This window comes from Panthera tigris, chromosome A3 (genome assembly GCF_018350195.1).
Source record: "Panthera tigris isolate Pti1 chromosome A3, P.tigris_Pti1_mat1.1, whole genome shotgun sequence".
Classification (NCBI taxonomy): Eukaryota; Metazoa; Chordata; class Mammalia; order Carnivora; family Felidae; genus Panthera; species Panthera tigris.
In genome coordinates this window covers 120,279,314-120,305,112 of record NC_056662.1, presented here as the reverse complement: position 1 = coordinate 120,305,112, position 25,799 = coordinate 120,279,314, and the positions used below count along the sequence as shown (strand labels likewise).

The 25,799-nt window shown below is 43.4% G+C and overlaps 1 protein-coding gene across 11 annotated transcripts in view; it reads right to left on the bottom strand.

Annotated features, from left to right (window-relative positions):
- ITSN2 (intersectin 2) overlaps nucleotides 1–25,799 on the bottom strand; it is a 145,732-nt gene that overhangs the window by 13,418 nt on the left and 106,515 nt on the right. For all 11 annotated transcript variants that reach the window (XR_006215972.1, XR_006215973.1, XM_042982389.1 and 8 more), the window contains 2 exons: nucleotides 3,802–3,923; nucleotides 456–562 (listed from right to left, as the gene is read on the bottom strand). Coding sequence is in view for 9 of the 11 variants with exons in the window: in XM_042982389.1 (XP_042838323.1) it covers nucleotides 456–562; nucleotides 3,802–3,923 (229 nt within the window). In the remaining 2 variants the exon portion in view is untranslated. The remainder of the gene's footprint in view (nucleotides 1–455; nucleotides 563–3,801; nucleotides 3,924–25,799) is intronic.

Sequence of the window (25,799 nt, the reverse complement as noted above, 5' to 3'; positions counted from 1 at the left end):
AGCTGGGTGCCTCCACGAGGGCGGAGACACAGGACAACTGGGACTGCTGATCCCGCCCGCCAAGGAGTCTGTCCTCACAGGCTTCAGGGATGGGAAATCACCCCAAGGGGACTTAGGAGAATGTCAGACCAGCCAGTAATGTCCAGGCCATGGGCTACAGCTTCTCTCCTACTCTACCCGGTACAGTCAAGTATATTTTGAAATCATATGTTAATATATTGTTTATATTATGATTTCATTTTTTCATTGTTTAATCAAAGTATTTTCTTTGTTATATTTCTTGACTTCAGAAATTATGTATTTTACAGTTACAGGGCATGTTGTAAAATGATAATAAAGTAAAAGCTTGAGGGAGAAGACAGTTCAAAGTAACTTTGCTAACTAAATAGCCCTGCAGGGAGTTACGTGTGAAAGTGTCAGTCCTGGGGGCTGGCAGGCCGGTGTGCACAACTCACTTGAGTAGCTTTGTGTTAGACATGATGAGTTCTTTCCAGTTTACAAAGATCAAGGCCATTTCTCCTTCACTGAGAAAGCCCGACTCCACCATCCGTTTCTGAAAAACCTAAATTCAAAACATAAAAGAAAAGTTATCTTAGGTGTGCATATACAGTGGTCTAACTCAAACAGTATCTTCACAGAGTGAAACTAATATGATCATGATGTTTTTGTTTTTGTTTTTTTAAGATCATGATGTTTTTAAATAAGCCTACTTAGGATTACTAAAATTTAAATTGCATAATTTCCCTACTGTTTGCTATTTGGGTTCTTATTAGGCTAATTGATTGTTTTCTTTCTTTCTTTCTTTCTTTCCTTCTTTCTTTCTTTCTTTCTTTCTCTCTCTCTTTCTCTCTCTCTCTCTTTCTTTCTCTTTCTTTCTTTCTTTCTTTCTTTCTTTTTCTTTCTTTCTTTCTTTCTTTCTTTCTTTCTTTCTTTCTTTCTTTCTTTCTCTCTCTCTCTCTCTCTCTCTCTCTCTCTCTCTCTCTCTCTCTCTCTCTCTCTCTTTCTTTCTGTAGGCTCCACCCCAAAGTGGGGCTTGAACTCACAACTCAGGAGCTGCATGCACCACTGACTAACCCCAGGTGCCCCTTATTAGGGCTAATTCTAAGGACTGAGTCCAGTAGCCTCATCAATAAGAGCAGAGGCTATCTATCTGCAAGAGAGATCAGGAAAGTTAAATAAAACCATGTGCATAAAGCATCTACACCCTGTAAAAGCTGCAGAACTGAGGAAGCTGTCGCATGTGGCGCCTCAGAGGTCGGGAAGCTGTGAGAAGTTCAGCAAAAGAAACAGTGACGACTTATACAATGCCCGAGACTGACCACCAAGCAGACATGGATTTCAGAGGCTGGCTGACCGAAGGGGAAATGATAATGCCGTACATCTGCACTGTGGAACACTGAAGGATTTACAAAGTGCTGATACGTATATGTGTGCATATGCCGGTGTGTGCATGGGTTCTGAATGAACTTCACAGATGACGCAGGTCAAGCTGAATCAGCTATGATTATTCCCGGGGCACTCAGGAATAAAGGCTGGGAGAGTGATCTGCTCAAGGTCACAGACCTAGAACACGGAGGAGCCAGAACCAAAACCCCAGTCTTTTTGGTTAGAAATCCAGATTTCCATAAAGAACTAGGATTCCTAGGGAATGACTTTAAAAGCCTTAAGGAAACTGAAGTTATCTGAGACAACCCTTCTCGTGTGTGATCTTTCCAAGATACACACAACAGGTCAGCCTATTAAAATCGTTCAGTGGCCTGTGATAAGACGCAGGCTCTTTCTTGAGGTTCACCAGGGCTGTGCGACCTGCCCCCTGCCCACCCCCCCAGCTTGGGCCTCAAGAACTTGACACTCCAGCCACCGCAACTGCTTGCAGGATCTTAATTCCCCAGCACAGGCCTTCCTGCTTCCATGTCCTCTTCTGGGCACAGAAATCTCATCCTTGTCCTTCTAGCCTTGGCCAGAGCCTAACTGGGAGGGTCCTTCCCGACTCTCCTTTGTGGCGGAGGGTGGTTATCCCTCTCCCGGCCCCCACCTCAGTGTTCTGCAGCTGTCTGTCTGTCTCTCCACATGACCGTGAACTCCTTGAGGGTAGGAGTTCTCTCTTCTCACTCTTCTCCAGCACAGTGCTTTCTGCACACAGTAGGTTTTGAATTAATGTTTATTTACTGAGTTGAGTTGAACACAGATTCGAAGAATTCGGATAACAGTGCCATGAACTGGGCATCTCTAAACCTCTACAGTTCCAAAATCAGACTGAAGATGTCAGGACCCTCCCGTGGGAGCGAGCCCTGGAGAGGTGGTGGATCTGCTCTGAGGGGCTCCTGAAGGACAAGGAAGGCATCTGGTGGTCTCTTCTTTCATCCACTGCTGAATATATGTTACTTTTTTATTCATTCCATTTACCTGCTCAGGGAGATAAGCAGACGAGGAAGGCGGTTGGGACCTCTGGGAACCTCCATGGGAATGGCAATGAGAACACCCAGCCTGGGAACAGTGCTTTTGCCCTAAATCCCTGACCCTGACATGACCTCTTGCCCCTCAGGCAAGGGAAGGTGGGAAGAGTGGGAATGACCAAGGCCCAAGTGGTTAAGTGACAAGTCTCAGTGGGGCAAGCATGTGGCTCCGGTCCCCTCTGTGCTGGGGTCAGAAAGGTACTTCCATACCCATTCAGCCTCTCGGGACTGGGATCTGACCAGCAGCAGGGCTGATACTCGTAGGGGTTAGTAATAAAGACGGGCTTTTCTTCTAGGCCGTCTTTCCTGACCAGAGAAGCGGGGAGATAAACATACGTAGTTCATTTAGTACTGACGGGAAGGCCTGCAAAGGGCCAGGCGAAGTTTTGGGGATGCAGGATGTGAGGTACACGCCCCTGCTGTCAGGAGCTCAGAGCCTTGTGGGGGACTTCTCAACTGAGAGACGTTAGCAACTGAGACGTGCGGTGCAGTGTCCATGTGAGAACACGTATGCGGGTCTGTAGGTCCCCGCTGGCGTGTCAGGTGGAAACGAATCAGGGGAGGGCCTTGCTGGGGTGCAGATGCAGAAGGATGCTCCGTGCCACTAGCGAGGTCACGGCCAGGCATAACGGTGCACCTGCTGGGCCTGTGTGGGGACACGTGCTCTCTTCAGGTGCCTTGTTTATTTACTGGGTTTCTCATCTGAGGGCCCTGACACACTGAGTGGGAACTAAGTGCCATGGAAACAAGAGTATAAGTATACAGTCTTACTGTGTGTACTCAAACACAAATCCTTTCAGAGTGCTACTCCAACACCTGTTACTGGCCTACAGGTCACTGGCAACATTAATAGGCACAAACAGTAAGGACATCACAACTGGGAAATATTTTACCACGTGGTCCTTTGGGTTTTCCAAAGCGATACAAACGTTGGATGAACACTGCCACTGTTTCACAGCCCCTTTGGAAACATCAAAGTCTATGAACACGGCAGGCATCAGAAGAGCACAGCAAACAGGCAAAAACGTGAGGGAGATGAAGTTTGCTTCAGTGCCTTCCGACCGGCTCTACCCTCGTCCTTCCCCTTCCTCGATGGGGCCTCTCCCAACATGCAGCTGAGGCGTCTCTTGTTCTCTCCACCCTGAAGGGCCTCGTCTGGGGGAAGGAGTGCACTTGGGCTCTTCGGGCACCCTCCCAGAGCCACAAAGCGTTCTGAGGGTGTGAGAGCTCCTGTCACTACGCGCTACTCTACTCTACTCGCTATTCTACTCGTGAATTCCCACATCAAAGGTGATGCCCGACTCTGAGGCCAAGGCCCGCCCCCCTCCGCGGGCACAGCCCTCACCTCCACGACGAGCTGAAGGTCGTCCACGTACCGCTCTTCGGTCTGAATCAGCTCGTGAATATAGCCCTGCCTCTTCCTCTCAACTGGCTGCATGGTGTCCAGGCTTTGGAGATCAGCACACCCTATGGAAAGACAGGGTAGAGTTTCAAAACAGTATCTGAGTCTTCTTGGTAGGGAACAGACATTTACCAGATGTGCTGGGTTTGCAAATGGTGCCTCGAAAAAGCCACGCACGTCTTTTCCAACTCGTGCAGAGCCTCGCACCTGCGGAAAGCCGGCCTGACCACCTGCCGCTCTACCAGAGCAGCAAATCGGCACCGCCTGTAACATCTCAACGTGGTCCTGACTTCTTTCCCAAATGAATGACCGATTTAGGACTTTTTAGAAATGGCCTCAGAGAGTTCAGAACTGCGATGAACTTGTGAACATCTATGCGGTCCTCATCACCTCAGGCCATTTTCAAAGATATTGAAATGATTCAATGAATCATATGCTTAAGACCAGCGTTTTCCAAATTGCAGGCCATGAGCTATCGGTGGGTCCTGATGTTCATTTCGTTTTTAAAAGTGTGGGTCAGGCCTAGCATTGAGACAAACACACAAATAAACACAAATTACCTTGTGCACAGCTCTCATAAGCACTGAAAGTGAACACTTTTAGTTAGGTATGAATGTGGGGATGCAGAATATATTTCCTACTGTGAGCTGCTGTTAGAAAAATGAGAAACATTTGTTTTCTCAAAATGCAGCGTTAAGGTTAGGAAACCTGAAATTCCCAGGACCCAGCAGTTCCCAACAAGACCACTGCCTTAACTCACCGGAACAAAGAAGTGGTTTTGGGACACCACAGACGTTAAGTGAGACTTTGAGGGAAGTCCCTAGCAGCCTTGCATCAGGGTGGGCGGCACTGCATTCACTTTGGATCAATTTACAGGCACATGGGAGCAGAACTGAATGTCAAGACTGCGAAGTAACATAATTCCAGAATCGCTTCGTTAAGAAGCTGAGGGCTTGCTTCTTTGCACAGTGGGAGGGGAAATATCTCAGGCAGCCCCTCCTCCGGCAAAAAGAAAAAGCAGGTAGGCACCTAGCAAGCTACAAATGAGGGAGAGAGAGGGAGAGAGAGGGAGAGAGAAAGCCCAGTGAGGCGTGGATGACCCTTGAGGCAGCAGGTGTCGGGTGAACCTGGCCCCAGCCTTCGTAGGCGGGGCAGAGCGCAGACACAGAGGCACCTCGCTGGCAACACAGAAACAAAGCCACAGAGGCGGAGAATGCAAGGAGCAGACTGGGTATTTCAAGGGGGTTTACCTTTGAATTTGTTTTTTCATTTTTTTTAATGTTTATTTATTTTTGAGAGAGAAAAAGAGAGACAGAGGCAAAGAATGTGAGTGGGTAGGGCAGAGAGGGAGACAGAGGATCCGAAGCAGACTCGGAGCTCGAACCCGTGAGCCGTGAGATCGTGACCTGAGCCGAAGTCGGACGCTCAACCGACTGAGCCACCCAGGCGCCCCCCCCTCTGCTTACCTTTAAGTTTTTATGTGTTTTGTATAGATTTGGACTAAGAGTTCTCATGAAGACGACTGGTCTATTTTCTGTGCATGTTGCCAACAGCTTAAAAAAATTATTCTCACAGTAAAACAAAAATAGAATAAGGCAAGAAGACGTTATGGTGCCACTGTCATGTTCAAAATTATCGAGCTTTTCTGGGGATTGTATTTTATTCTGTTCTGCGGGAGAGCACTGCAGGAAAGCTAAGTGTTCTGAGCCCGGGCGGCTAATATAGACACCTGTCTGACTAGGTTGCGTGTAGCCAGGAGGCTGGAGGCAATGGCTGGGCACCTAGTGGCAAGTGGTTCTCATGATGTGAGCCGGGGTCACCGGGCAGAGGAACGAGCGGACTCTGATGGAAGGCATCGGCGCAGTTTCTAAGGTTACCCCACCCTCACACTAGGCACTAGGGTTCTACAAATTCCAGTCACTGACATTCTACCACATCCACATTCTGTCTCTACTTTTTTATGTCATACTTTTTAATAAATTTACTCATGTTTGAGTTACATATTTGGGCAATCATGGGTTTTATGTACTGGTTACATGTCTTCTAATATTCACTAAAATAAATATAACCATTAGAAAAAAGTAAGTCTCCGAAGGTACTATTTTGTGTGCCATCACGTAGTGTATCACAGGGATAGGTCCATCGCACTTGGGGAAACACTGATTTACATTAAAACCCACAAGCATCGGCCTCTCTAACTGTTCTGTACCTCGGAATAATAGGAAAAGTCCCAGATATTTTATCATTTCTAAGGTGAGAACATGCATGACATTAGCTCCATCAGGGTGGATGTGAGGACAATCCTTATACTCCACCTCTGACCGACCCCTTTGCATTTCATTACAGTGGTTCTTAAACTTCTGTTCTCTTCAAGTTTTCAACGTGACCCTGATCCTTACTTTCAGATGTTCTTATCTCCTATGTCAGGGAAAAGAAAGAAAGGTGGTGGCCCTTTTACTTCCTGCCTTTCATCTCCCTGCTCACTCATCCCTGTACTTCCTTCCTGTGTCAGGGGATGAGGAGATCCTGTTTCTTCCTGAAGCCAGCATCCTTAACTGACCCTTTCCTTTCGACCCCTTGCCATCCTCCCCACACTGTACAACATGGTAGTCATTAGCAACACGTGGCTATTGAGCATTTGAGCTGTGGTGGCCGCTCCAAACAGAGAAGTGCTCTAAGTGTAAACTACACACCAGATCTCAAAGACCTAATAAAAAAAACCCAGAATGTAAAATAATGCACTAAAAATTCTTACGTTGATTACATATTAAATGGTAGTATTTTGCATAACACTGAGCTGACCCAAAGAATTATTCAAGTTTTAATTTCATGTTTTACTTTTAAAAATGTGGCCTTTGGGAAATCTTAGATTACATCTGGGCTGCATTTGGGACTTTCATTCCATTTCTATTGAACAGCTCAAGCCAGCCACTGCATTTTTTATTACGTTCCTTCCCGAACAATGTTTTAGTGGCTTCTGCTATGTGCAGAATGAAGTCCTAGCTCAGCAGCACAGGGCTCCAGAGTCTCCATAATCCACCCACGGCCTCCATTTGCAGCCTCACCTCTGACCATGCAGCCCACCTTTCGGCCACCCTGGCCCGGGTTCAGTCCTCAAGAGGTGCTGGACACGCTGTGCACACTGTCCGTGGCCTGCTTCTCCACACACAGCCATCTTACCCTTCGAGGTGCAGCTCACGCGATCCTACTTTGGGGAAACTTCCTATGCCCTGTCCCACTTACCCCCAGACCGCCTCTCTTTTGTGTTTCCGGGGTAGTCTGCGTCTGTATTTAACACTTCCCACGAGGTCACCTGCATCGTAGTTCATCTCTGTAGTGTTAGTATGGCTGTCTCTCCCACTGGAGGTCAGCGGCTGTGTCTCACACAGTTCTACATCAGACTCAGCACAGTGTTTTGACCACAGGAGCCAGGAAATATTTGCCAAATGGTGGATTACCGGGTTGGTCCCAGACCTGTTTCTCACCTTTCCTCTGCTCTGGACTGCAGGGAGGTCAACCCCACAGCCTGCTTATGTAAGCTCCTACTTCACTTGGCCTCTGCCCACGTTTGGCCGATGAGAGGAGGCTCTGGCAGGAGCCTGAAGACTACAGGGAAAACGGGGAAAACACTCCTTCTGCCAGAAAAGAGAGGACAGGAGACCTTTTAGGCTCCGCTGGGCAGAGAACATTAGAATTGCTGGGCTCGCGTCTCATAAATCTGGAGTTCAAGGATTCTACAACTGATGGATTTTTTTTTTTTTTTTTTTTACAACTGATGGATTAACAGAAAAGTTGGTCCCTGGTTGGTGATACCCTTAGGGTGCTTGGCCAAAGAAAATGTACAACTGTCCAGAGGGTATCCCTCACAACCTTGGTGCCACAGGATTTCCACGTAAGAGCCAAGTGTCACTAAAGATGAGCTCAAAATAAAAAATTACAAGAAATAAGGAATGATCCACCATAAATAAAAAATGATGATTAGAAAGGACCCCAAGAGGACCCCAAGCACCCGGTTGGCTCGCTTGGCAGAGCATGCAACTTTTGATCTCAGGGTTGTGAGTTTGAGCCCCACATTGGATATAGAGATGACTTAAAATCTTGAAAAAAAAAAAAAAAAAAACAACCCAAGAACATAAGGTAACAGAAATGTAAAAAAAAAAAAAAAGTAAAAATATGTCTATTTAAAAAATAACTCGAGACATATGAAGGGTTGAAACCATAGAGTCTATAAAAAAGAATAGGCAGATTTGAAAAAGAAACTAGGGGCGCCTGGGTGGCTTGGTTGGTTGAGTGTCCGACTTCGCCTCAGGTCATGATCTCACGGTCCGTGAGTTCGAGCCCCACGTCGGGCTCTGTGCTGGCAGCTCAGAGCCTGGAGCCTGTTTCGGATTCTGTGTCTCCCTCTCTCTCTGCTCCTCCCCTGTTCATGCTCTGTCTCTCTCTGTCTCAAAATAAATAAACGTTAAAAAAAAATTTGAAAAAGAAACTAATAAAAATGGCAAATCTTATGGAAATAATAACACATAGCTGTTCAAACATATCTGAGGAAAGGATTAGTAAATCTGAAGACAGATATGTAGAAATTAATGCAGCCTAGGGGCGCCTGGGTGGCTCAGTCGGTTAAGCATCTGACTTCGGCTCAGGTCATGATCTTGCCATTTGTGGATTTGAGCCCCGTGCCAGGCTCTGTGCTGACAGCTCAGAGCCTGGAGCCTGCTTCAGATTCTGTGTCTCCCTCTCTCTCTACTCCTCCCCCACTCACACTCTGTCTCTCTCTCTCTTAAAAAAAAAAAAAAAAAGAATGCAGCTTAGAAAGACAAAAAGATGGAAAACATAAAATGGAGATTAGGAGAATAGAGGACAGAATGACAATGTCCAACATACATCTAATGGGAGTCCAGGAGGGGAGAACAGAAAAAATGGAGAGAAGTAATATAGAGATTATAATGGTTGAGATTTCCTAGAACTGATGAAAGATAGACCTCCACATACTCAGAAGGAAAATGACTCCTGATTAGGGAAAAAAATAAAAATAAATCCATACCTAAACTACAAAACACCAAGGAGAAAAAAAAAAAGATTAGAACAGTCAGAAAGAGGGGTGCTTGGGTAGCACAGTCAGTTAAGTGTCCAACTCTTGATTTAGGCTCAGGTCATGATCTCAAGGTTCTGTGGGATCGAGCCCTGTGTCAGGTTTTGTGCTGGCAGCGTGGAGCCTGCTTGGGATTCTCTCTTTCCTTCTCTCTCTGACTTGCTTGCATGCACTCTCTCTCTCCCAAAATAAATAAATTAAAATTAAAAAAAAAGAGAAATAAAAAGCAGAATAACTACACAGGAAGAGCAATCAGACTGACTGTACACATCTCCACACAACAACAGGGGGTACTGAGCAAAAATAACTGTCAAATCAGAATTCTAATTATACTACCTTTTGTAGGTAAGGGAGACAAAGACATTTTTAGGCAAAGTTTGAAAGCATTTACTACTAATAGGTTGACTAAAGGAACTATAAAGAGGTGTGTTTTTAGAAGAAGGAAATTGAATAAGAAGGAAAAAAGAGTAAGGAGTGGTGGAGAGGAAGGAAGGAAGGAAGGAAGGAAGCAAGGAAGGAAGGAAGCAAGGAGGGAGGGAAGGAAGGAAGGGACAGAGGACAGGAAGGAAGAAGAGAGGGAGGGAGGGAAGGGTGAGTAAAAATACTAGTAAATATGTGAAGACTCAAAATAATCATTGAGGATCTAAAATAACAATATATCCAATAGTGGATATATATTCAAGATGGGGGTGGGGGGTGTCTGGATGGCTCAGTCGGTTGAGTATCTGACTCTTGATCTCTGGGTTGTGAGTTCAAGCCCTGCTTTGGGCTCCACACTGGGCATGGAGCCTAAAAAAAGAGTATAAATTCAAGGTGGATTTTAAATTTACCTAAAACTAATTTTTTTAAACACACAAAAAGCAGTAACATGAGAAATAGGGGAGAATCCTTACAGATAAAGCATCCCACCTGCACTGATTAGAAGAAGTAAGATAAATATGAAATTTAGACTTTGTGGAGACAAACACATATGTTAGAAATGCAAAGGTAACTACTCAAAGAATAGACATTGAAACCATAACTTCCAAACCAGTAAAGAGAAAGAAAGGAAGTACATTTGATCAAAGCAATAGATGTATAGGCAGAACAACAATAAGAAACAAATTCATGGTAAATAAAAAATATATAATAAGATAGCTATAAATAGGAGTATTCCATTATTCCAATAAGAGTAAATTGTTTAAATCTGTCAGTTAAAATGAAACTCTAGATTGGATTTTAAAATTCAGCTAGATGCTGGGGAAGATGGCAGAGTAGGAGGATCCTACTCACCCCGCCCCACATAAACAACTAGATAACACCCATATCAGTGTGAATAACCCAGAAAACAACAGGAAGACTGGCAGAACAGAGTCTCCATAGCAAAATGTAGAGAAGAAGCCACACTGAAAAGAGCTGCAAGGGCAGAGACTTGGCTGGGAGCCAAAACTGACCCACAGGACTGTCCTTGGGAGGTAGGGATGCTGTGGGCAAAGAGAAGGGCCAGAAGCAAACTCCACCCCAGGCATCCCAGGCACAGGGGACCCTCACTCAGAGGATGAATCCCCATGAAATTGGGTTTTGAAAACCAGAGGGGATGAAGTTTGAGAGTTCTTACAATCAGTGGGGCTTAACACTTGGAACTGTAAAAATCAGCGGGCATGGCTCTGAGGAAGCCAGAGGGTGATAGGAAACTGAGTCCCCACACTTATAGAGACAGCACAACAAACAGCCCTACTGAGAAACAGCATAGAAACAGCAGTTTGAAAAACTCCTGGAATATATAGGAAGGAGATTTATTTACTAATTCCAGAATGTGTGTTGGAGGGACAGGGATTGGGAGACTTCTCCAAGGGCAAAGGAGCCGGTGGGACCATTTCTCTCCATTGTCCCCCAAGCCTGGATACACGAACACCTGTGGGAATCAGCACATTGCAAATATTCTCCATCTAGCTTACCAACACCAGGGGCCCACCCTTGTGTTCTCCTGTGGACCCACCCCTCAGGTTGACCCTGGCCTCAATAGGAATCCATCCAAAGTGGTGCCCAAACACGGTAGTGTGCAAGCAGCCCCAAGATGGGTCAGCACCACCCCAAAGTGATTCCTGCCCCAGGGAGAGGGGAAGAAAACCACACATACCAGTTCCATTTCGGCCCCAGCAGTGGGCTGGGGGCAGAAATCTGGTCTGACTACAGGCCCCGCCCACCAGTGAAAGCTTCTCGGGGGACAACACAGGGAGAAAGCCCTACAGTACAGTGCTTCGCAGCTCTGGCAAATGACTGGTCTGACTCAAGCCCAAGATGGCCTCAGACTGGCCCACTAACAACACAGGGGCCAAACCCTGTCCACAACAGATAGAGCTACTGTAGATGACTGGAGTGAAGGCAAACACAGCTCAGCCACAACAGCAGGGCACATACAACACACACAGGAGACATCCCTGAAGTGCCAGGTTCTAGTGAACAGTGGACATTGTGCTGCAGAGCACTACAGGACTTCATCTTCATAAGGCCACTACTTTCAAGAGCAGGAGACATAGTTGACCTTAACACATAGAAACAGACACACAGAGTCAGACAAAATAAGGAGACAGAAGACTATGTAACAGATGAAAGAACAGGACAAACTCACAGCAAGAGAACTAAACAAACCAGGGATGAGTAATATGTCTGACAAAGAATTTAAAGTAATGGTCATAAAGAGACTCAACAGACTTGAGAAAAGAGTCAAGGACCTCAATGAGACCCTCAACAACGAGAGAAAACACAAAAAAAGAACCAATGAGAGATGAAGAACTTAATAGCTGAAATTAAAAATATACTAGAAGTGGGGCGGGGGGTGCCTGGGTGGCTCAGTTGGTTAAAACATCTGACTCTTGCTTTTGGCTGGTCATAATCTCATGGCTCATGAGTTTGAGCCCCGTATAGGGCTCTGTGCTGACAGTGTGGGGCTTGCTTGAGATTCTCTGCCTCTCTCTCTCTGCCTCTCTCCGGCTTGCATGTGCGCGCTCTCTCTCTCTCTCTCTCTCTCTCTCTCTCTCTCTCTCAAAATAAATAAGTTTAAAAACAAAAACAAAATACACTAGAGGGAATGAAAAGTAGACCAGAGGAAGCATGACCTGGAGGACAGAGTAATGGAAAGCATTCTCACTGAACAAGAGAAAGAAAAAACAGTAATAAAAAATAAGAATAGAAGGGAACTCAGTGACACCATCAGGTGTGATAACATTTACATTATAGGGATCCCAAGAGGAAAAAAGAGAGAAAAGGGGACAGAAAATTTATCTGAGGAAATAATAGCTAAAAACTTCATGATTCTGGGGAAGGAAACAGAAATCCAGATTCCAGAGGCAGAAAGCCTCCAACAAAATCAACTCAAAGAGGTCCACACCAAGACATAATAATTAAAATGGTAAAAAACAGTGATAAAGAGAGAATTTTATAGGGCACCTGGGTGGCTCAGTTGGTTAAGCATCCGACTTTGGCTCAGGTCATGATCTCATGGTTCGTGGGTTTGAGCCCCATGTCAGGCTGTGTGCTGACAGCTCAGAGCCTGGAGACTGCTTCAGATTCTGTGTCCCCCCCACCCCCCAACTCTTTGCTCCTTCCCCACTTGTGCACTCTCTCTCTCAAAAATAAACATTGAAAAAAATTTTTTTTAAATTAAAAAAAAATTTGAAAGCAGCAAGAGAAAAGAAAATAGTTACATACAAAGGAAACCCCATAAGACTATCAGCCTATTTTTCAGCAAGAACTTTGCAGGCCAAAGGGAGTGGCATGATATATTCGAAGTGCTGAAAAAAAAAAAAACCCTGCAACCAAGACTACTCTATCCAGCCAGGCTATCATTTCGAATAGAAGGAAAGATAAAGAGTTTCCCAGACAAACAAAAGTTAAAGGAATTCATGACTACTAAACCTGCCTTACAAGAAATGTTAAAGGGGACTCTCTTGAGTGGAAAGGAAAGACCATAAGCAGGAGGAAGAAAAGTAGGAAGCACAAAAGCAGTAAAATTAAGTATATCTATAAAAACAAAAATCAGTCAAGGGATTCCCAAAATAAAAGGATGTAAAGTATGACACCATATACCTAAAACGTGGGAGGAAAGGGGTAAAAATGTGGTGATTTTTTTAAATTTTTATTTGTTTTTTGAGAGAGAGATAGAGTGCAAGCAGGGGAGGGGCAAAGAGAGAAGGAGACAGAAACCCAAGTAGGCTCCACACTGTCGGTGCAGAGCCCAGTGTGCGGCTTGAACTCACAAACCATGAGATCATGACCTGAGCCAAGATCAAGAGTTGGAGGCTCAACTGGCTGAACCACCCAGGCACCCCAAAAATGTAGTGCTTTTGGAATGGGTTCAAACTTAACTGACCATTAGCTTAATACAGACTGCTATATGTATAAGATGTTATATACAAACCTAATGGTAACCAAAAAACAAAAAACTGGTAACAGATATGCAAAAAATAAAGAGAAAGGAATCCAAGAATAGAAAGCTAGGAAACTGTGAGAGAAGAGCAAGAGACGAAAGAAATAAAGAACTATAAAACAAATATAAAAAAGTAACAAAACTGCAATAAGTACATACCTATCAATAATTACTTTGGATGTAAATGGACTAAACACTCCAATAAAAGACATAGGATAACACAATGTATGTAAAGTGATGAATCACTGAATTCTACTCCTGAAACCAATATAGCACTGTATGTTAACTAAATAAAATTAAAAAAAAAATCAAGACCCATCTATATGTTGCCTGTGAGACTCACGTCAGACCTAAAGACCATGCATATTGAAAGTGAAGGGATGTAAAAGTATTTATCATACAAATGGAAGTGAAAAGAAAGGCAGGGAGCAATACTTATATCAGATGAAATAGACTTTAAAACAAAGACTGTAACAAGAGACAAAGAAAGACCACATAATCTTAAAGGGCACAATCCAACAAGAAGATATAACAAGTGTAAACATTTATGTACCCAAAATGAGAGTGCTCAAATACACAGAGCAGCTAATAACAGACATAAAGGAAGAAATCAATAGTAACACAATAATAGTAGAGGACTTTAACACTCCACTTACATCAATGGATAGAGCAACCAAACACAAAATGAACAAGGAAACAATGGCTTTGAATGACACACTGGACCAAATGGATCTTACAGATATATTCAGAACATTCCATCCTAAAACAGCAGACTACACATTCTTTTCAAATGCACATTGAACATTCTCCAGAATAGATGACATGTTAGGCTACAAAACAAGTTCTCTGAACAAATTAAAAAAGACTGAAGTTGTACCATCCATCTTTTCTGACTGCATACTATGAAATTAGAAATCAACCACAAGAGGGGGTGCCTGGGTGGCTCAGTCGGTTAAGTGTCCAACTCTTGATTTCAGCTCAGGTCATTATCTCACAGTTTGTGGGTTCAAGCCCTGTGTCAGGCTGATAGCACAGAGTCTGCTTGGGATCTTTTCTCTCTGCCCCTACTCTGCTCATGCTCTCTTTCATCTCTCAAAATAAATACATAAATAAACTTTATTTTAAAAAGAGCTGTTAAAAAAAAGTAAACCACAAGAAAAAAATCCAGAAAAAACACAAATATATGGAGGTTCAATAATATGCTACTAAACAATGAATGGGTCAACCAAGAAATCAAAAAGGAAAGAAAGTACATGGAGACAAATGAAAATAAAAACACAACTGTCCAAAAATCTTCGGGGTACAGCAAACAGCTGTTCTAAGAGGGAGGTTCATAGCAATACAGGCCTACCTTAAGAAGCAGGAAAAAATCTCAAACAACCTAACCTTACACCTACAGGCACTATAAAATGGAACAAACAAACCCCAAACCAGCAGAAGGAAGGAAATAATAAAGATTAGAGCAGAAATAAGTGAAATAGAATCTAAAAATTAATAGAACAGATCAATGAAACCAGGAGCTAGTTCTTTGAAAAGATCAACAAAATTGATAAACCTTTAGCCAGACTCAGCGAGAGAGAGAGAGAAAGAGAGAGAGAAAGAGAGAACTCAAAATCACAAATGAAAGAGGAGAAATAACAATTGACACCACAGAAATACAAAAGATTATAAGAGAATATTATGAAAAATTATGTGCCAGCATATTGGACAACCTACAAGAAATGGATAAATTCCCAGAAACATATAACCTCCCAAATATGAATCAGGAAGAAATAGAAAGTTTGAACAGACCAATTACCAGCAATGAAATTGAACTGGTAACCAAAAACTCTTCCAACAAATAAAAGTCCAGGACCAGATGGCATCACAGGTGGTAAATTCTACCAAACATTTAAAGAAGACTTATACCTCTTCTTTTCAAATTATTAAAAAAAAAAAAAAAAAAAAAAAAAAATTGAAGGGGGAGAGGCGCCTGGTGGCTCAGTCGGTTAAGCATCTGACTTCTGATTTTGGCTCAGGTTATGATCTCACAATTCATGGGTTTAAGCCCCATGTTGGGCTCTGTTCTGACAGCATGGAGCCTGCTTGGGATTCTCTCTCCCTCTCTCTACCCCTCCCCCACTTGCACTGTCTCTGTCTCTCTCAAAATAAATAAATAAACTAAAAAAAAAAAGTAGGGGCGTCTGGGTGGCTCAGTTGGTTGAGCGTCCGACTTCGGCTCAGGTCACGATCTTGCGGTTTGTGAGTTTGAGCCCCACGTTGGGCTCTTTGTTGACAGCTCAGAGTCTGAAGCTTGCTTTGGATTCTGTGTCTCGCTCTCTTTCTGCCCCTCCCTGCTCATGCTCTGTCTCTGTCTCAAAAATAAATAAAACATTAAAAAAAAATTAAAAAAAAAATAGAAGGGGACAAAAAACTTCCAAACTAATTTTTGAGGCCAGTATTACCCTGATACTAAAACTGGACAGACACTACAAAAGAAAAGAACTATAGGCCAATGTCTCTGATAAACATAAGTGTAAAAATCTTCAACAAAACATTAGCAAACAAAATCCAACAATACATTAAAAAAAATCATTCGCCAAAATTGAGTGGGATTTATTCCTGAGATGCAAGGGTGGTTCAATATTTGCAAATCAATCAATATGATATATCACATCAACCCATAGCTAACATACTCAATGGTGAAAAACTGAGAACTTTTCCTCAAAGATCAGGAACAACACAAGGATGTCCACTCTTACCACTTTTATCCAATATAGTACTGGAAGTCCTAGCCATAGCAATCAGACGAGAAAAAGAAATAAAAGGCATCCAAATTGATAAGGATGAAGTACAACTTTCACTATTTACAGACCCTAAAGACTCCACCAAAAAACTACTAGAGCTGATAAATGAATTCACAGTATACAAAATTAATATACAGAAATCTGTTACATTTCTATATATTAATAATGAAGTAGCAGAAAGAGAAATTAATAATCCCATTTACAATTGTACCATTCATCAGTTTTTTTATTCAAAAAAACCCTCTTTGAATAAGCTTAACCAAAGAGGTGAAAGACCTGTACTCTCAAAATTATAAAACACTGATGAAAGGGACACCTGGGTGGCTCAGTCAGTTAAGCATCCGACTTCGGCTCAGGTCATGATCTCACGGTTTGTGGGTTCGAGCCCCACGTTGGGCTCTGTGCTGACAGCTCAGAGCCTGGAGCCGGCTTCGACTTCTGTGTCCCCCTCTCTCTGCCCCTCCCCTGCTCACACTCTGTCTCTCAAAACTAAACATTAAAAAAAATTTAAAAAAAAAAACTGATGAAAGAAATAGAAGATGACACAAATGGAAATATGTTCCATGTTCATGGATTGGGAGGACAAATATTGTTAAAATGTCTCTACTACTCAAAGTAATCCACAGATTTCATACAATCCCTAACAAAATACCAACAGCATTTTTCACAGAACTAGAATATCCTAAAATTTGTACGGAACCACGAAAGACCCTAAGTAGCCAAGGCAATCTTGAAAAGAACAAAACCAGAGGTATCATAATCCCACATTTTAAGATAAACTACAAATCTGTAGTAATCAAAAGAGTATGGCACTGGCACAAAAACAGACACATTGATCAATGGAACAGAACAGACAGCCCAGAAGTAAACCCATGATTAAATGGTCAATTTATCTTTGACAAAGGAGACAAGAATATTCAATGGGAAAAAAGACAGTTTCTTCAACAAATGGTGCTGGGAAAATTGTATAGCTACATGCAAAAGAATGAAAAGGGCCCATTTTCTTATACCATACACAAAAATATACTCAAAATGGATTGAAGACCTAAATATGAGACCTGAATCCATAAAAATCCTAGAGGAGAGTACAGGCAGTAATCTGTCTGACATTGGCCACAGCAACTTTTTTTCTAGATATGTCTCCTGGGGCAAGGGTAACAAAAGCAAAAATAAACTATTGGGACCACATCAAAATAAAAAACTTCTGCACAGAAATAGAAACAATCAACAAAATAACAAGACAACTTAATGAATGGGAAGAGATACTTGCAAATGACCTATCTGATAAAGGGCTAGTATCCAAAATTTATAAAGAACTTACACAACTTAACACTAAAACCCCCCCAATAATCTAATAAAAAATGGGCAAAGGACCTGAAAAGGCATTTGTCCAAAGAAGATATCCAGATGGCAAACAGACACATGAAAAGATGCTCAATATCATTCATCATCAGGGAAATGCAAATCAAAACCACAATGACATATCACCTCACGCCTGTCAAAATGGTTGAAAGCAAACACAAGAAACAACAGGTGTAGCCACTGTGGGAAACAGTATGGGGGTTCCTCAAAAAATTAAAGATAAAATTGCCATATGGTCCAGGAATTCCATTACTATTTACCCAAAGAATATGGGAACACCAAACCAAAAAGGTAAATGTACCCTGATGGTTTACTGCAGCATTATTTATGATAGCCATATTATGGAAGCAACCCAAGTGTCAATCGACTGATGAATGGATAAAGAAGATGTGGTATATATGTACAATGGAATATTAGCCATAAAAAAGAATGAAATCTTGCCATCTGCAACAACATGGATGGATCTAGAGGGTATAGTGCTAAGTGAAATAAGTAAAGTCTGCAGGGGCGCCTGGGTGGCTCAGTTGGTTAAGTGTCCAACTCCGGCTCAGGTCATGATCTCGCGGTTCGTGAGTTCGAGCTCCGTATCAGGCTCTGTTCTGACAGCTCAGAGCTTGGAGCCTGCTTTGGATTCTATGTCTTCCTCTCTCTCTGCCCCTCCTCCACTCATGCTCTATCTCTCTCTCAAAAATAGATAAATATTAAAAAAAAAAAAAAGAAGTAAAGGTTGGAAAAAGCTACACATTTACAAAATATTAAAAAGCAGCTGAGGTGGTTTGATTAGCAACAGACAAGATAGGCTTTCAAGGATCTATGTAAACATTATAAACATTTAGGATGATATAATAATTTTGATCTTATTTGCAACTAACTGGAGAGCCTCAAAAGGTAAAATTAAAAACTGACAAAATTGCCTCTGAAAGGAAAGAAGGAAGGAAGGAAGGAAGGAAGGAAAAATAAAGATCTGAAATATCTGTAATATCTCTCTCAATGAAAATGAGTAAATATGAAAGATTTGAACACTATTAACAGGTTTAATATAATGAACATATCTACGAGGCAACAACACTTTTTTCAACAAAAACTACTGTGTAAAAAAATTTCCTGAATATAGCTGGAAAATTAAACACTAAAATTATTTTCAAGGGGCACCTGGGTGGCTCAGTCGGTTAAGCGACCGACTTCAGCTCAGGTCATGATCTCAAGGCTTGTGGGTTCAAGCCCCGCGTCGGGCTCTGTGCTGACAGCTCGGAGTCTGGAGCCTGCTTCAGATTCTGTCTCCCTCTCTCTCTGCCCCTCCCCTGCTCACTGTCTCTCTCTCTCAAAATAAACATAATAAAAAAATAACTTTTAAATGTTGTAGTTTAAAGAAGAGGTTCCTAAAAGCTCCACGTAGCTTCCTCCTTCCACCTCAATTTGCTTGACCTATCACAAGCATTTGTGACAGTGGATCACTCCCTCCTCTTTAAAATCCTCCTTTACTTGGCTTCTAGGTCACCACCTCACCTCATGTCCTCCTACCGCACTGGCAGTCGCCTCCTCTCCTTTCCTAGCTCCTCCTCAACCCACAGACTTAATTAACGTTGAAACCCAAAGACTCAGCCTTAGAACTCTTCTCCACATACTCACAGCGTTGGTGGTGCCACCGAGTCTTGTGGCTTTAAGTATCATCTATGCACCGATATACTCCCAAATGCACACTCCAGGCTGAATATATCCTCTGGATCTCACTGTGTTCTACTGCCTACCCAGGATCTCCACTTACCTATCTTAAGGGTGGGTGAAAGTAACATATCCAAAACCAAACTCCTAATAGTCTCTCCTACCCTTCCTCTCTCATCATGTGCCTTCACTTAATGGTGATTCCATCTCTCTACTTGCCTGGGCCGAGATCTTTTGGGGATATCCTTGATATTTTTCTTTTTCTCACACCCCTACATTCAATCCTATCTGTTGAATCTACCTCCAGAATATACCCACAGTCTGACACTTCTCACTATGTTCACTACAATCATTCTGATCGCGCCGTCATTGTTCATCTGGATTACTGATCTAGCTTCCTAATATGTCTCCCTGGTTCTGAGCCCTTCCCGGCCCCAACCCCTGCTTTAATCTAGCAAGCTAGAGCTATTCTGTTAAAGCACATCGGATCATGTCCTTCCTTTGATTAGAACCCCTTGATGGGTTCTTGTCACTCCCAGCCAAAGCCAAAGTTCTTACAAACAGCCTCTAAGAACTTAAGTAGTCTCCCCCATTTCCCCAGTCCCCTCTGTCCTCACTGCCTCTCTTGCTTCTCCCTCTGTTCCAGCCACCCCGGCCTCAAGCATTACCGTCATGTTCCTGATTGGGGCCCTGGCATGTGCTGTTCCCTCTGCCTAGAATGGTCTTCCAGCTATTTACATGACTCTCTCCAGATATCTCTCATGTCCTTTAAGTCTTTGCTCACATGACACCATTTCAGAGAGGCTTTCTCTGAGAAGCTTGTTTGAAATCCATCCAGACCCATCCTCTTTCCACCAACCCTTCACTCGCTCCCTTTCCCTAACTTGCTTCATTTTTCTAAGGTACGACATATTTATTCATTTTGTTTGTTTTCTGTCCTGCCCTACTTAAATGTCAGCTCCAAGAGGGGAGGAATTTTTGCCTATTTTATCATCTGCTATATCCCTAGTGGCTGACACATAGTAGGTCTTCAGCAAGCATTTATAGAATGTGATACGAAGATAAACTGTGAGCTGCAGGAGACAGTACATCATATTAACTACAGGTGGCCGGAGAGAATGATGAAAATTTCCTGGTAAGTTCTTCCTAGAAGACAGGAAGGGTGGGAAAATGAGAAAAATGAGAGACCACGCTACTATCAGGTCAAAGTCCTCAGGGCCACAAGACCCGCCCCCCCCCCCCTCCACTTGTGAGAGGACACGGAGACTGACAGCCAAATTATGCATAACGAATAATAGCCACATAAACTGTGTCCCACAGAGTTGGGAGGCCATTGCAGATCACAGTGCAAACAAGATCAAGAAGCAAATGAGAGACGCTTGAGAGAGGAGAGGAGGGAGCGACGCGAAGACTCTGAAAGGTGAAGGACAAAAGATGGTCTGTGACGACTCACACAAAGAGAGCTTGTTCGGATTATGTCATAAAGTCCCAGAAAAGTCCTTGCCCATTGTGAGAAGAGCGATGTCACTGAACAACGCTATTCTCTGTGCCCGAAGCAGCAGCCAGGGTTGACATAATGGTTTTCAGTCTCACTGTGTTGACGCTCAGTGAAAAGACAATTTTTAGCAGTAAATCCAGATGACTAAGCTGTGTGCATTTTCTGAAGGCTGCCTTTAATGCAGAAGTTTTGTCAGAGCACTAGAAAATCATCGAATATCTTATTCTGTAAAAGAACAGCATTTTATGCACTTGGCAACTATTTACTGAATACCAACTATGTAACAGGTACTATGGTCCCACTTGGAAGCCACAGATATTTGTGATTTTGTTTCTGGAAATTTAAAGGATTGTTGAACAATTTTTAAAACTCTGTGTCTCTTTGATGCCTGTCAATTCTTTGTCACCAGGAGTTAGGCTGCCTGTTTAAGCATGAAAAGGGAAGAAGTTAATACTGTATTCTGATGCTGCAGACCGTCAGAAAGCAAAAGATTTGGTTATCAGAAAATGGAGTATTCCAGAACTTCCCAAAGCAACTCTGTTGATAAATGCAAGTGGAGAAAGAAAAATGTTGTTGGTTGTATTTTTATTTTTGAATCTACAGTGATAGGCCATAAGCCTAAAAGAAAGTAGAGACCTCCTGGGGCGCCTGGGTGGCTCAGTCAGTTAAGTGTCCAACTTTGGCTCAGGTCATGATCTCACGGTTTGTGGGTTTGAGCCCCCTGTTGGGCTCTGTGATGACAGTGCAGAGCCTGGAGCCTGCTTCAGATTCTGTGTCTCCCTCTTTCTCTGTCCCTCCCCTGCTTGAGCTCTATCTCCTTCTCTCTCAAAAATAAACAAACATTAAAAAAAAAAAGAAGAGAGCAAAGACCTCCTAACAGTAGACAGAGGGGCTTCTGAGACTCGGCCTCAGAGAGTGGTTTTTTCAGGCTGATACTTGCAACACCTTCTAGACTGCCAGATCCTATCACTGACTCAACTGAGAGAATTAACTTGCCATCCAGATACAGAACATTATGAAGAGAAAGTTTTTTCATGTTCGCTGAACACATAGCGTGTAATCCTAACAATCAAAATAATTGTTACGCACATGTGTGTGATGATTTACCACCTCTGATCAATCCTCTGAAGAACTGATACAACTTTGAACCCTACTGTATATAGAGAATCTAAAGGTTGGTGGTGAAGACACAGTACAGAATTCAGAGCTACTAAACCCCTACATCTTGGCTCAAGTCTTACACTTTGAAATGCCAGGCCATTTTATATGGTGCTTACACTGCAATCCGCCTTGAGACAAAACATGGATGACAGGGTGTATAAACTTGACCTGGTCTCATGCTTGCTGGACTGAATTCTAGAGGAAAAAAGGGGGTTTAGGTTAAGTATTCTGAATGCCAAATGGCGCAAATGCACTTCTCTGGAAATGCCAACAGAGTTCTCACTCTCCTTTGACTCATTTTTGTGTCTAAGTGACGACGGGTCCCTACATCCCTTCTCCTCTGTCACATACGCAATGAGTAGCTGTGTCCAACAGCCAATTTCATGTTGACCCTTCCAGACACTTGAGCACTTCACGTCATACATCTGCTACTACACCACCACTGTCCTGGGGGGGTTTCATGCGCACGTGTATTTTTTTTTTCTCATGGTTACTGAACAGCTTGCTGTACTCCTAATTTTCCCCACTGGTATGACCACACAGCCCATACTTTCAAACTGTCTGTGACTCCATAACTGGTCACTCCGCCCCACTGTGCTCAGTGTAGGACACACGCACTCTGTAGCCCTGCCTAACTTCATGGAGGTTATCGTATGACCGCTGGGGGCCCAGGGATCCCAGTAGCAGGTCCTTCTAATACTTTAAATGTAACTTGACCGGCCTGGAGGTACTGAAAACGGCTAATTCTCCTTACATTCTTGTCACCTGAATCTTGGGATTAAGTGACGGTTGTTCTGCTTTTATGATCTGGAATAACAGCAGCTCTCAGTTAATGGAAAGGTGCGTGGGCAGAGGCTAGGAGCACGAGCTTTGGAGTCAGACTGGGACTCGAGTTCTAACTTCCATCACTGACTAACCCAGACACGTACCCGAAGTACTCAGTCCACTGCTCGGCACAAAGCAAGCACTTCGTATGTGTTAGACAGTGACCTAGCACTTCAGAAATCCCTGAGTCTCATCTGCAATGTAGGTATTATCATCATTATAGAGGCGAGGCTAAGGTTCAGCAAGTGAGCGGGAAGAGCCAGGGATTCAAAGCAACCCTCCCAATGCACTCCCCCCACATTCACTCACATTCACTCCATCACTCTCTCTGCTTTTTTTCCTTGACTAAGTGATTTTGCCTTCTGACAACAGCATTGAGACATCTCTGTCAAGGGTGTTTCATAATTTGTTGTTCTTGTTTAAAACAAAGTTTAAAGCATGAAGACAAATGACTCAAACGAGAGGCAAAGGATCTAAACACACATTTCTCTAACGAAGATCTGCAAATGGCCAAGAAACACATGACAAGACGCTCAACATCATTAGTCACTGAGGAGATGTCAAGGAAAACCACAGAGAGATGTCTGTTGCTCCACACCCAGAGGGATGGCCATAGTAAAAAGTCAGATAATAACCAGTGTTGGTAAGGACACGGAGAAACAGAAACTTCGTGCACTGCTGGTGGGAATAAAACGGTGCAGCTACTTTGGAAAACAGTCTGGCAGTTCCTCAAAAAGTTAAACACAGAATTACCGTTTGACAGACATGTGACAAGACAGGTCTGCCCCAAAACTTGTACACAAACATTCACCGCAGCTTGTTCTTAACAGCTAAAAAGTAGAAACAACCCAACGTCCACCAACTAAAGAACGGATAAACAGTGTGGCGCCCCATACAACGGAACACGCCTTCGTCATAAAAAGGAATAAAAAGGAACAAAAAGGAATGAGGTACCGACACACAGACAGCATGGATGTACCTCGAAAACATCATGCTAAGTAAAACAAGCCAACCACACGTTTTATGATTCCATTTATATATGTCCAGAACGGGCAAACATACGCATGGAGACAGCAAGGAGGTTGTCAGTGGCTGCCTACGGCTCCCCGCGACGGCTGTATAGCGAGATAGGAGGACAACAGCTGAAGGGCACAGGACTTCTTTTGGGAGTGATGCAATGTTCTGGAATTAACCGTCCCGGGTGCCAGTCGCACAACACTGAATAAACTAAAAACCATTCGGCTGTACACTTTAAGTGGGTGAATTGTATGGTATGTGATTTGAATCTCAATAAAGCTGTTACCAAAAGAAGTGATTACGTCCAGCTTTATCTTTCCAGACACTATTCTTAAAGATTCCTGTCCTTGTTTATCACATTCAGGCTTTGCCTCCTGGCCTCTTCTCCGTGTGTACCTTCTACGGAGAGAAAACACAGGGCGGCCTCTGTCTTCTCTTTTCTTTTCACTGGTTCCAGTGATGGCTGTGGTGCAGGAACTTCACAGCTACTAACAGGGTGGCCGTGACCGCACGCTAGGGGAGGTTTAAGAGCATGGGCTCTGGAGCCAGACCATGTGGGTTTGAACCCAACCCTCCCACTTACGGGCTCTGTGACCTTGGACAAGTTATTTAGCTTGTGCTTTAATGGCCATATCTGTGAAAAGAAAATAATAATGAGGTAAAACATTAGGGAACCTCAGAAAAGGACCCAGATCAGGAAGTACTCAATGAAGGGCACTTTTCGTTTTTTCTTTTTACCGGTATGGGCAATGGTTGTGCAGCCAGAGCTTTGTTCACTATTCTCCTAGAACCTGTTCCCTGCCTCCACAGGTCCCTTCGCTACCCCACCCTTAACTGCGGACACCCTCAAAGGGCCGGCATGAACTCGTTCTCCCCGAGTCATCTCATTTACTTTCACGGGCTCAGCACCATCCATCTGCCTTCACCCCACCGGCGGACGTCCTGCTGCTGTGGGTCTCAACCCTGTCTGACCACCCGGGTGCCCCACTGGTGCTTTGCAGTCAAAACCACACTCCTCTTCTTTCCCCAACTCTGACTCCTTACTGTAGCCGGTGGCACCACTATTCTGCCTGTCACCAAGACAAAATCTGGGAATCAAACCGACACTTCCACCTGCCTACACATCCAATCAGTTCCCAACTCCTGCCAATGTTCCTTCAGAAACGGTTCTGAGCTCTGTTTCGTCACTCTTCCCCCACCTTGGCAACGTATCAGAATCATCTGGGAAGCTCTGAAAAATCCCCACACGCAGGCCATGCTTTAGACCATTTAAATCAGGACTCAGGCATCAATAGTTTTTTAAAGTTTCCCAGGTGATCCCAACGAATCTCTGATTCAAGCTAGAGAATCTCTGATTCAGCCCCTGGCCTGCCTCTCAAGCCCCGAGTTTCACCGTTCCTGGCTTTGCACTTCCACTCCAGCTTATAGAGTCCCCTCCCCTCCTCCGCTGTTTCTTGTCTTTGTCATGCTCTCCGCCATCCCACCCCACCCCACCCCTCATCTGCCTTACTCCTATTTACCTTATGGGTCTCACAGTTGCCACCTCCGGGAGGTCTCCTCTAATTCACCAATCTATGGTTGAATTAGGTACTCCTCCTCTGTACTCTCTTGGTGTCCAGTAAATACCTATCACTGTGCTTAGCATGTTGTTCTAGAATGATCTGCGTATGTGCCTGATCCCCTCACAGAGCTACACACTACCTGAGCCAAGGACTGACACTCTTTTTTCATATTCTCAGAAGTTAGTCCTTTGCTTGGCCTTAATGCAAATGCTCAGGAAGGTAGCTGAATGATTTTCCAGAGACGAGGAAACGTTTTCTGGAAAGAGGTTGTTTATGCCAGATATTCATGGATGGGTTGGATTTTGATCCATATGTTGCACTCAAGGTGAAAGCACCAACTTGATTACTTAAGTGTAAACTTCTACTTAACTCTGGTGCCTCCAAGCATTCACTAAAGTTACTTTGTACTAAGAATGTTTAATTCTACGTTTGCAAAGAGTATCAACTTGTAAGTTCCCTCCAATGTTTTCAGAAAAAGGTTGTGGAGCAAAAATTGTAAATAATAACATTATCCATTTATCCTAGATACTGTCTTTTACTTTCAAATCAAAATGTCTTTTGCTTTTGA